Source organism: Xenopus tropicalis, chromosome 2 (assembly GCF_000004195.4).
Source record: "Xenopus tropicalis strain Nigerian chromosome 2, UCB_Xtro_10.0, whole genome shotgun sequence".
In the NCBI taxonomy this organism is placed as follows: domain Eukaryota; kingdom Metazoa; phylum Chordata; class Amphibia; order Anura; family Pipidae; genus Xenopus; species Xenopus tropicalis.
In genome coordinates, this window is record NC_030678.2 from 177,966,561 (window position 1) to 177,977,869 (window position 11,309).

An 11,309-nucleotide genomic window follows, 5' to 3' on the forward strand; every position below is an offset into this window, starting at 1 on the left:
CACTCTACAAGGAGTAACATATACAGCAATCAGTAACCGATACAGGAGGGGAAGGGAGCCCTGCCCAAAAGAGCTTACACTCTACAAGGAGTAACATATAAAGCAATCAGTAACCGATACAAGAGGGGAAGAGAGCCCTGCCCAAAGAGCTTACAATCTACAAGTATTGCTCTGACTTATTGTATTGGGCATTTCAGTGATTTTAGCACATTTCTAGCTCAGGCACATTGGTATCCTTATAATAAACACCCCCCCATTCTTTGGGGGCATTTATCTTTACATGGTAGTAACGTTACATCTGGGGTAACTGATATATAATTGCTATAGTTGGACTGGGCACAATTGGGGGATATGGAAAATAATTTAAAGGGGTGGGTTCACCTTTGCTATGTTATAGAATGGCCATTTCTTCTCTATTTATAGGGATGCACCAAATACACAATTTTGGGGTTCGGCCGAACCCCAAATCCTTTGTGAAAGATTTGCCCGACTACCGAACTGAATCCAAATCAGTTTGGGCAAACATGGATTGGGCCAAATCCTGCTGAAATCCTGAGCCCAATCCTAGATACAGTGCATCCCTAATTATTTATTTGTTTATAGTTGTTGAATTATTTCCCTTCTTCTTCTGACTCTGCAGCTTTCAAATGGGGGTCACTGACCCCGGCAGCCAAACCCTATTGCTCTGTGAGGCTCCAGTTTTATAGTTATTGTTACTTTTTATTCCTTATCTTTCTATTCAGCCCCTCCCCTATTCATATACCAGTCTCTCATTCAAACCACTCCCTGGTTGCTAAGATAATTTGGACCCTAGCAACCAGATAACGGTAGAAAATCTAAACTGGAGAGCTGCTGAACAATAAGTGAAATTATTCAAAAACCACAAATAATAAAAAATGAAGACCAATTGCAAATTGTCTCAAAAGATTACTCTCTACATCATACTAAAAGAAAACTCTAAGGAGGGAATTAGCTGCTTTGGTGGTCTCTGAACCTCATATGGTAGCCTTTGAGGATAAGGTCTAAGATTGCATTTAACCTTCTGCCAGTCATTTCAAAGTTTTACATGGAGGTTATTCTTCCATCCCTCTGTCCCTGTTCAGGTTTGAAGAAGGAGACCTTGTGGCACACTCTTGATCTAGTGAGACCCATTAAAATTTATTTGGAGAGGCTTAGAAAAAAGGAAAAAGCCAAAAGGACTGTTCATAATATCAAACGGTTTTTGGAAAAGTCAAGCACTAGCCAAGAGGACTATCAACTCTATTGTTCTATTGGGAAATTCGGCAGGCAGGAGAGTTCCAAAGGGGTTGAAGGTCTGTTCCATTAATGTATTGGGCAGTTCCTGGGTGACAGAAGCCAGGGTGTCACCAGAAAATGTCTGTAGATCATTGAGAAGGTCTTCATTTAATTCTTTTGTTAAACATTATAAGTAAGTTTGGGAAAAAAGTTTCTGCTGATTAGTTAAATTAGTTATTTTTGTCCGTCCTCTTTTGTAGCTTTAGGAGTTCCCGTTGGTGAGTGCCGACCATGGGTGACTAGGGACTTCCTTGGCCGCATTCAACGGGGAATTCCCTCCCCATGGGGACAAGCTTGTTACTGAGACTAAAGGGGAAGTAGAATTTTTATCCTAATAGTAGGAGGTCCTATCTGGTGGCCTTCAGGGGGCTAAACCCATTGTAACTGGTTCCAAAGCTATCAGTTGAGCCCATAAACATGAGATCTCATTGTGAGGAACTGCATTTCATTTAACTGTTCTAATAAATACAGATTTCTAGGGAATATTAGATTCAGAATAAATCTCATGCTATTTGCTTGCCCTGCAGATCTCGAATGGACATTCATCTGACTAAACCTATAAACCCGAATATATGGAACCAGGGATCACCAACCAGTCATTCATTTTCTCCTACACTGACTTTACTCTCTTGGGTTTCCCTGGGATATCTCGATGGAGGCCCCTCCTGGCAATCCCATTCTTTACTATGTACCTAGTTATCCTGAGTGGGAATTCTCTCCTCATCTGTCTCATCTGCATTAAGAAGACCCTCCATTCCCCCATGTATTTGCTCATCTCTGTGCTCTTTGCCATTCACATCACCAGTTGTACTGCCATATTGCCAAAATTCCTCCTAGACTTGTTATTCCAACTCAACCAAGTTTCCCTGACTGGCTGTCTTCTGCAGATGTTTGTTATCTACTTCATGGCAGTGTGTGAGTCCAATGTTATGGTATTAATGTCCTTAGACAGATACGTAGCAATCTGTAGGCCACTGCATTACCATAACATCATGACAAAGAGGTTCCTGGTCTCCTTGACATTTGTTATAATAATTCAGAGCTTCGCCCTGGTTTGCCCATTTGTCATATTTCCCTCTATGACCCAGTTCTGCAAGTCCAACACCATCCTGCACTTTGCCTGTGAACACCTGGCTCTTCTCAGTCTTGGATGTGGAGACACCACCAAACTAGAGAAAGCCGGGCTGATTATACGCATTCTTGTTCCTGTACGTGATGGAATTCTACTTATGATTTCCTACTCAACCATACTCTACACAGCCATGAAAACTGCCACAGGGAAATCCCGACACAAAGCTCTAAACACCTGTGGGACCCACTTACTGGTGGCAGTGTTGGCCTATGTGTGCGCGTTGGCATCTTCCAGTGTGTGGAAAGTGGAAGCAACAGTTTCAGAAGATGTTAAGCATCTGTTCACTGCACTCTACATTGTTATCCCAGCTGCCTCAAACCCCTTTATATATGGACTGAGGATTTCAAAGATCAGAAAGACTCTGGTTAAATACTGGAGAGAAAGGAAAATATTGTTCTCATCATGAGATGGAAGCCATTCTGAGCCTCATACCAAGCCTGAAACAAGGACCTAAGTAGTCCTGAAAGCTTGTGTTCTATCTAAGTCAGTGCTGTCCAAGACTATTGGATGATTACCTTCTGTAGCACTCTTGGGAATATACTACTGAAGTTAAATGTTTAACTAGATACCTGGAAATCTTTCATTCTGCCCCCACGATGGTCAAAAAATGTTTGAATGTTGGAGTTAATTTCTTTAGTTCTGATCTTTCAGGGAATGTTTTATTCCCCAACATATCTCTTATTGTAGTCATATTTCTATTATATGGACAGATCATGCCATTAAGGTCCTGGGTTGGACACTCTTGTATATGAAATGACTCTTAATCAGACAATTATGAAAACCGGGGCCCTCTGGCGACTTATCATGGCGGGTACCCCTATAGCTTTCCCCTTTGGATAAAAGACTAGATCCTTTATGTAATTAAATGCTAAACTGAAACAATATGACTATAGTATCCATTTTATCTAGTTTTCGCTGGTTCCTACTAATATATTATCTACCTAATATGTTATTTAATTAATGTACAGCATTATTTCTTAAAGAAACCTTTGTCACCCCAACGCAGACTGGAAACAGAGCCCTGATTTCAGCAATGGGAACTGTCAATGCCAATGACTCCTTTTCTGGTACAGAGTTTATCCTCTTTCTCTCTGGGATTGGTTGTTCATCACATTTTTCTTTATTTATCAGCTGACCCATAACTTTCTTAAAATCTATAGGATCTGGGCAGAAAAGAGTCTTTACTTGCTGATATATATTTACACACTGTATCTGTTCTTTATTTGCCCAAAACACAACTACAACCTTACTCAACATGTTAATGGGACTGGCATTTGGGCTAGACCATATCTCCCTTGGCTCCTGCCTGTTTCAGATGTTCTTTATATACACAGCTGTTATGGCTGTGATAGGTTGGATTCCCTTAGCTCAAGTTTAGGTTGGGTTTCCTTAGCTCATGTTTAGGTTGGGTTCCCTTAGCTCAAGTTTAGGTTGGGTTCCCTTAGCTCAAGTTTAGGTTGGGTTCCATCAGCTCAAGTTTAGGTTGGGTTCGCTCAGCTCAAGATTAGGTTGGGTTCCTTCAGCTCAAGTTTAGGTTGGGTTCCCTCAGCTCAAGTTTAGGTTGGGTTCCCTTAGCCCAAGTTTAGGTTGGGTTCCCTTAGCTCAAGTTTAGGTTGGGTTCCTTTAGCTCAAGTTTAGGTTGGGTTCCCTCAGCTCAAGTTTAGGTTGGGTTCCCACAGCTCAAATTTAGGCTGGGTTCTCTAATCTCAAGTTTATGTTGGGTTCCCTTAGCCCAAGTTTAGGTTGGGTTCCGTCAGCTCAAATTTAGGCTCCTATCTCAAGTTTATGTTGGGTTCCCTTAGTTCAAGTTTAGGTTGGGTTCCCTTAACTCAAGTTTAGGTTTGGTTCCCTTAGCTCAAGTTTAGGTTGGGTTCCTTAGTTCAAGTTTAAGTTGGCTTCCCTTAGCTCAAGTTTAGGTTGGGTTCCTTTAGCTCAAGTTTAGGTTGGGTTCCTTTAGCTCAAGTTTAGTTTGGGTTACTTAGTTCAAGTTTAGGTTGGGTTCCCTCAGCTCAAGTTTAGGTTGGGTTCCCTCAGCTTAAGTTTAGGTTGGGTTCTCTTAGCTCAAGTTTAGGTTGGGTTCCCTCAGCTCAAGTTTAGGTTGGGTTCCCTCAGCTCAAGTTTAGGTTGGGTTCCCTCAGCTCAAGTTTAGGTTGGGTTCCCTCAACTCAAGTTTAGGTTTGGTTCCCTTAGCTCAAGTTTAGGTTGGGTTCCTTAGTTCAAGTTTAAGTTGGCTTCCCTTAGCTCAAGTTTAGGTTGGGTTCCTTTAGCTCAAGTTTAGGTTGGGTTCCTTTAGCTCAAGTTTAGTTTGGTTTACTTAGTTCAAGTTTAGGTTGGGTTCCCTCAGCTCAAGTTTAGGTTGGGTTCACTCAGCTTAAGTTTAGGTTGGGTTCTCTTAGCTCAAGTTTAGGTTGGGTTCCCTCAGCTCAAGATTAGGTTGGGTTCCTTCAGCTCAAGTTTATGTTGGGTTCACTTAGTTCAAGTTTAGGTTGGGTTCCCTTAACTCAAGTTTAGGTTGGGTTCCCTTAGCTCAAGTTTAGGTTGGGTTCCTTTAGCTCAAGTTTAGGTTGGGTTCCCTCAGCTCAAGTTTAGGTTGGGTTCTCTAAGCTCAAGTTAAGGTTGGGTTCCCTTAGCCCAAGTTTAGGTTGGGTTCCCTTAGCTCAAGTTAAGGTTGGGTTCCCTTAGCCCAAGTTTAGGTTGGGTTCCTTTAGCTCAAGTTTAGGTTGGGTTCCCTCAGTTTAAGTTTAGGTTGGGTTCCCACAGCTCAAATTTAGGCTGGGTTCTCTAATCTCAAGTTTATGTTGGGTTCCCTTAGTTCAAGTTTAGGTTGCATTCCGTCAGCTCAAATTTAGGCTCTTATCTCAAGTTTATGTTGGGTTCCCTTAGTTCAAGTTTAGGTTGGGTTCCCTTAACTCAAGTTTAGGTTTGGTTCCCTTAGCTCAAGTTTAGGTTGGGTTCCTTAGTTCAAGTTTAAGTTGGCTTCCCTTAGCTCAAGTTTAGGTTGGGTTCCTTTAGCTCAAGTTTAGGTTGGGTTCCTTTAGCTCAAGTTTAGGTTGGGTTCCTTTAGCTCAAGTTTAGTTTGGGTTACTTAGTTCAAGTTTAGGTTGGGTTCCCTCAGCTCAAGTTGAGGTTGGGTTCCCTCAGCTTAAGTTTAGGTTGGGTTCTCTTAGCTCAAGTTTAGGTTGGGTTCCCTCAGCTCAAGTTTAGGTTGGGTTCCCTCAACTCAAGTTTAGGTTGGGTTCCCTCAGCTCAAGTTTAGGTTGGGTTCCCTCAACTCAAGTTTAGGTTGGGTTCCCTTAGCTCAAGTTTAGGTTGGGTTCCTTAGATCAAGTTTAAGTTGGCTTCCCTTAGCTCAAGTTTAGGTTGGGTTCCTTTAGCTCAAGTTTAGTTTGGTTTACTTAGTTCAAGTTTAGGTTGGGTTCCCTCAGCTCAAGTTTAGGTTGGGTTCCCTCAGCTCAAGTTTAGGTTGGGTTCCCTCAGCTCAAGTTTAGGTTAGGTTCCCTTAGCTCAAGTTTAGGTTGGGTTCTCTTAGCTCAAGTTTAGGTTGGGTTCCCTCAGCTCAAGTTTAGGTTGGGTTCCCTCAGCTCAAGTTTAGGTTGGGTTAGTTTGGGTGGTATTTAGGTATTCTGTTTTTTAAATGTTGAGACAGAAGTATGCAAAAAGAAACTTGTACTGGGGTCATTTATCAACATGGGGCAAATCTGGTCATGTTGCCCTGTAACTACTACTGCTGGGACCCAAGAGCGAGTCCTGTAAACCCATTTATTAAATACGTAAGAACCCCTGGTACCCACTGATTATGTGCCGCGCTGTACCGGGCACCCATCTTTCTATTAAACAGAGGCTCAGCCCTGAGTGGGTGCCACTGGGAACTCATTAACCCACAGTGAGCCAGAAAGGGGTAAGTTGTGAGCAATAGGGCAGTACACAAGTAAATTGCCCCTTTCATTATGTGAGGGTCAGGGCTGAACCCCAGTGCGGCTGTGAGAGGGTTAATCAGCGGCTCAGTGGGAGCTGATTGGGAACAGAAATATCTCACTATTTCCCTTTCATGGGATTTATATGTTATTTCTTGCTGCACTACAACTCCCAGCATCCCTGGATAGCAACCCCCAGCAGGGGAATCACTGTATCTAGGGAAGGTCCCTGTGTGGCGCCTAATTACTGGCTCTGAGCCTCTCATGTCCCTACTAATAGCGGATATAAATGTCTCTGTACCCACTGGGGCCGCCCTGAGATGAATAAATACAGTCAGGGAGAGAGATCGCTGATCGGGGGGGAACCTGGGACAGGTAAGTGCAACCCCAGTACATTCAGCTTCTGCCTTATGGCCAGGTGGGCACATTAAAGGGGAACTGCTCCCAAATAATAAAATAGAACATTATCCTTAGTAATGACCTTACTGGCATGTCTGGAGTTAATGCCACACTCTGAATACATTACTGCATTGTGATCACTAGTAATGACCTTACTGGCACGTTTGGGGTTAATAAGATACTCTGAACCCGTGTTTGTATTGCAATGTTACTGGCACGTTTGGGGTTAATAAGATACTCTGAACCCGTGTTTGTATTGCAATGTTACTGGCACGTTTGGGGTTAATAAGATACTCTGAACCCGTGTTTGTATTGCAATGTTACTGGCACGTTTGGGGTTAATAAGATACTCTGAACCCGTGTTTGTATTGCAATGTTACTGGCACGTTTGGGGTTAATAAGATACTCTGAACCCGTGTTTGTATTGCAATGTTACTGGCACGTCTGGGGTTAATAAGATACTCTGAACCCGTGTTTGTATTGCAATGTTACTGGCACGTTTGGGGTTAATAAGATACTCTGAACCCGTGTTTGCATTGCAATGTTACTGGCACGTTTGGGGTTAATAAGATACTCTGAACCCGTGTTTGTATTGCAATGTTCCTGGCACGTTTGGGGTTAATAAGATACTCTGAACCCGTGTTTGTATTGCAATGTTACTGGCACGCCTGGGGTTAATAAGATACTCTGAACCCGTGTTTGTATTGCAATGTTACTGGCACGTCTGGGGTTAATGCCACACTCTGAAGCCATTTCTGCATTGCACTACATTAACCCCAGACATGCCAGTAACATTTCATATGTTGTGTTTGTTACAGTGGGGGGGGGGTGGACAGGGCTAAATGGCTGCTGCTCCCTGCATCTCACTGTGTATAATGTGCCTGGGGGGTCACTACCCCCTGCCTTACAGTGTCTGTACAGGGCCCAGGGTGTTGCCCTATTAGCCTCCAGCTCCAGTGGGGGAGGGTAAGAATTTTTTAATTTTTCCTACCGGCTTCCTTGTTCCATCAGTTTATGTCTATGAAGCACCTTTATGAAACCCCATAAAAATATCACCCCTTTATCATCGATAAGGAGAATTATCAGGGAACAAATATGGCTGGGGAAGCTCAGGTTGAACGGTGCAGAAGATAAATAATCACCCCCCCCCCCCGTGCACTCCTGTGTGGTTCCCATGGAAATCAGTTGGGGGGGTCAACACCTTTAGCAACACATTTAGCAGTTTCCTGGGCTACATCTCTCTTCTCCTTATAGATTGCAAGCTCCTTTGCCCAGGGCCCTCTTTACCTCTTGTATCTGTAATTGGCTGCTTTGTATGTAATTCTGTCAGTATAAACCCACTGTGCTGCGCTGCAGAGTATGTTGGCGCTTTATAAACACGTTAATTATAATCATTTGATGAAAGATTGATAACGAGCGCCTGTGCTATTACTAATAAACTAATTAAAAAAATGAATTATATCTTCACAGGTTTGTTTTTTTTATTTATGTATTTTGTACAAAATGCTGATTTCATCTCCAGAAGGATCACATTTAGTAAGTTTGTTTATTTTGTGTTAAAATTTATTTTGTGTTAAAGAAGAAAAATAATAACAATACAGTGAGGGACATGGACCCTGCCCTGATATTTATGGGGGGCTGTTTATCTCTAAATGACCCTGTTACACAGCAAATAATTCCCTCTGCCATTTAACCTTTTATTCTTCAACCAACAAATGTATTTGTAGCTGTAATATTGGTGTGTAGGCGCCATCTCAGTGCCTTGTGCCTGAGTCTGAGCTTTCAGCCAGCGCTACACATTAGAACTGCTTTCAGCTAACCTATTGTTTCTCCTACTCCCATGTAACTGGAGGAGTCCCAAGCCGGACTTGGATTTGTTACTATTGAGTGCTATTCTGATACCTACTGGGAGCTGCTATCTTGCTCCCTTCCCATTGTTCTGCTGATCGGCTGCTGGGAGTGAGGGGGGGGGGATATCACTCCAACTTGCAGCGCAGCAGTAAAGTGTGCCTGAGTCTGAGCTTTCAGCCAGCGCTACACATTAGAACTGCTTTCAGCTAACCTATTGTTTCTCCTACTCCCATGTAACTGGAGGAGTCCCAGTAAGCACTCACCCCAAATCCCCCCTAACTGGCCTTCAGGCTGGGCCCCCTTAGCCCATAACAAGGTTACAGATAAATAGAAACATTGGGGTAACAGTCACCCCGCTATAGTTCCAGGGGTACCCAGGGCACAAATAAGCACTCACCCCAAATCCCCCCCTAACTGGCCTTCAGGCTGGGCCCCCTTAGCCCATAACAAGGTTACAGATATATAGAAACATTGGGGTAACAGTCACCCCGCTATAGTTCCAGGGGTACCCAGGGCACAAATAAGCACTCACCCCAAATCCCCCCCTAACTGGCCTTCAGGCTGGGCCCCCTTAGCCCATAACAAGGTTACAGATATATAGAAACATTGGGGTAACAGTCACCCCGCTATAGTTCCAGGGGTACCCAGGGCACAAATAAGCACTCACCCCAAATCCCCCCCTAACTGGCCTTCAGGCTGGGCCCCCTTAGCCCATAACAAGGTTACAGATATATAGAAACATTGGGGTAACAGTCACCCCGCTATAGTTCCAGGGGTACCCAGGGCACAAATAAGCACTCACCCCAAATCCCCCCCTAACTGGCCTTCAGGCTGGGCCCCCTTAGCCCATAACAAGGTTACAGATATATAGAAACATTGGGGTAACAGTCACCCCGCTATAGTTCCAGGGGTACCCAGGGCACAAATAAGCACTCACCCCAAATCCCCCCCTAACTGGCCTTCAGGCTGGGCCCCCTTAGCCCATAACAAGGTTACAGATATATAGAAACATTGGGGTAACAGTCACCCCGCTATAGTTCCAGGGGTACCCAGGGCACAAATAAGCACTCACCCCAAATCCCCCCCTAACTGGCCTTCAGGCTGGGCCCCCTTAGCCCATAACAAGGTTACAGATATATAGAAACATTGGGGTAACAGTCACCCCGCTATAGTTCCAGGGGTACCCAGGGCACAAATAAGCACTCACCCCAAATCCCCCCCTAACTGGCCTTCAGGCTGGGCCCCCTTAGCCCATAACAAGGTTACAGATATACGGACCAAGGACTGACCCCTGCAGTTCCCCCGTAACAACACCAGCCCAATTAGAAGCCATATAGTGTTAATATATTTTGGTATAAAGAAATAGAGATTTTTTCAGTTTCTATTATTTGAACCCATAACAATGTGATCTAATTGTAAGGGGCTGTATTTCATTTTGTTTAATAAATACAGGTTCACTAAAATCTCACGCTATTTGCTTGCCCTGCAGATCCCGTACGGACACTGACCTGACTAAACCTATAAAGCCAAATATGGAACCAGGGATCTCCAACCAGTCATTCATTTTCTCCTACACTGACTTTACTCTCTTGGGTTTCCCTGGGATATCTCGATGGAGGCCCCTCCTGGCAATCCCATTCTTTTCCGTCTACTTAGTTATCCTGAGTGGGAATTCTCTCATTATCCACCTGATTTACACTGAGAAGACCCTCCATTCCCCCATGTATTTGCTCATCTCTGTGCTCTTGGCCATTAACATGAGTGTTACTACAGCCATATTGCCAAAATTCCTCCTAGACTTGTTATTCCAACTCAACCAAGTTTCCCTGACTGGCTGTCTTCTGCAGATGTTTGTTATCTACTTCATGTCAGTGTGTGAGTCCAGCGTTATGGTATTAATGTCCTTAGACAGATACGTAGCAATCTGTAGGCCACTGCGTTACCATAACATCATGACCACGAGCTTCCTGGCCTGTCTCACAGTCATTGTAATAACTCGGGGGTTGGTCCTTGTTTGCCCATTTATCATACTTGCCTCTATGGTCCAGTTCTGCAGGTCCAACACCATTCTGCACTTTGCATGTGAAACCATGGCACTTCTCAGTCTTGCAAGTGGAGACACCACCAAACTAGAGATAGCCGGGTTGATTTTACGCATTCTTGTCGCTGTGCTTGATGGAATTCTACTCATGGTTTCCTACTCAACCATACTCTACACAGCCATGAAAACGGTGACTGGGAAATCCCGACACAAAGCTCTAAACACCTGTGGGACCCACTTACTGGTGGCAATGGTGGTCTACCTGTGCGCGTTGGTATCTTCCAGTGTGTGGAAGAAGGAAACAATCCTTTCAATAGATGTGAAGCATCTGTTCACTGCACTCTACATAATGATCCCAGCTGCATTAAACCCTCTTATATATGGACTGAGGATTTCAATCATCAGAAAGAGTCTGGTTAAATACTGGAGAAAAAAGGACAACTTGTTCTTATCATGAGATGGGAGCCATTTCCAGCCTTATCCCATGCCTGAAGTTGGACTTTTCTGTAGGACCTATACTATATTTTCTGGTTTTGACCCTTGGCTGACACAGTACAACGCTCTACTCCAAGTGCTCACAGATTGGGACATTAGAATATCTGATCTTGAACATTGAAACAAAAGGATATTGGGGCAATTAACTTCTGTTGAAGCTAAACTTGGCCCTCGCTATAAG

At 43.8% G+C, this 11,309-nt stretch overlaps 2 protein-coding genes across 2 annotated transcripts; both read left to right on the plus strand.

Moving 5' to 3' along the window:
- Positions 1-1,868: 1,868 nt before the first annotated feature.
- LOC100488533 (olfactory receptor 52Z1) lies at positions 1,869-2,834 on the plus strand. Its single transcript, XM_002942374.3, has one exon. The coding sequence runs from the start codon at positions 1,869-1,871 to the stop codon at positions 2,832-2,834; it is 966 nt and encodes a 321-aa protein (XP_002942420.1).
- A 7,290-nt stretch (positions 2,835-10,124) lies between these two features.
- Positions 10,125-11,090, plus strand: LOC100488858 (olfactory receptor 52L1). The gene has a single exon (XM_002942376.1). The coding sequence runs from the start codon at positions 10,125-10,127 to the stop codon at positions 11,088-11,090; it is 966 nt and encodes a 321-aa protein (XP_002942422.1).
- Positions 11,091-11,309: the final 219 nt, after the last annotated feature.

Excerpts from the sequence above, each read along its gene's own strand:
- LOC100488858 (XM_002942376.1), top strand. The coding sequence starts at position 10,125 with ATGGAACCAGGGATCTCCAACCAGTCATTCATTTTCTCCTACACTGAC.
- LOC100488533 (XM_002942374.3), top strand. The coding sequence starts at position 1,869 with ATGGAACCAGGGATCACCAACCAGTCATTCATTTTCTCCTACACTGAC.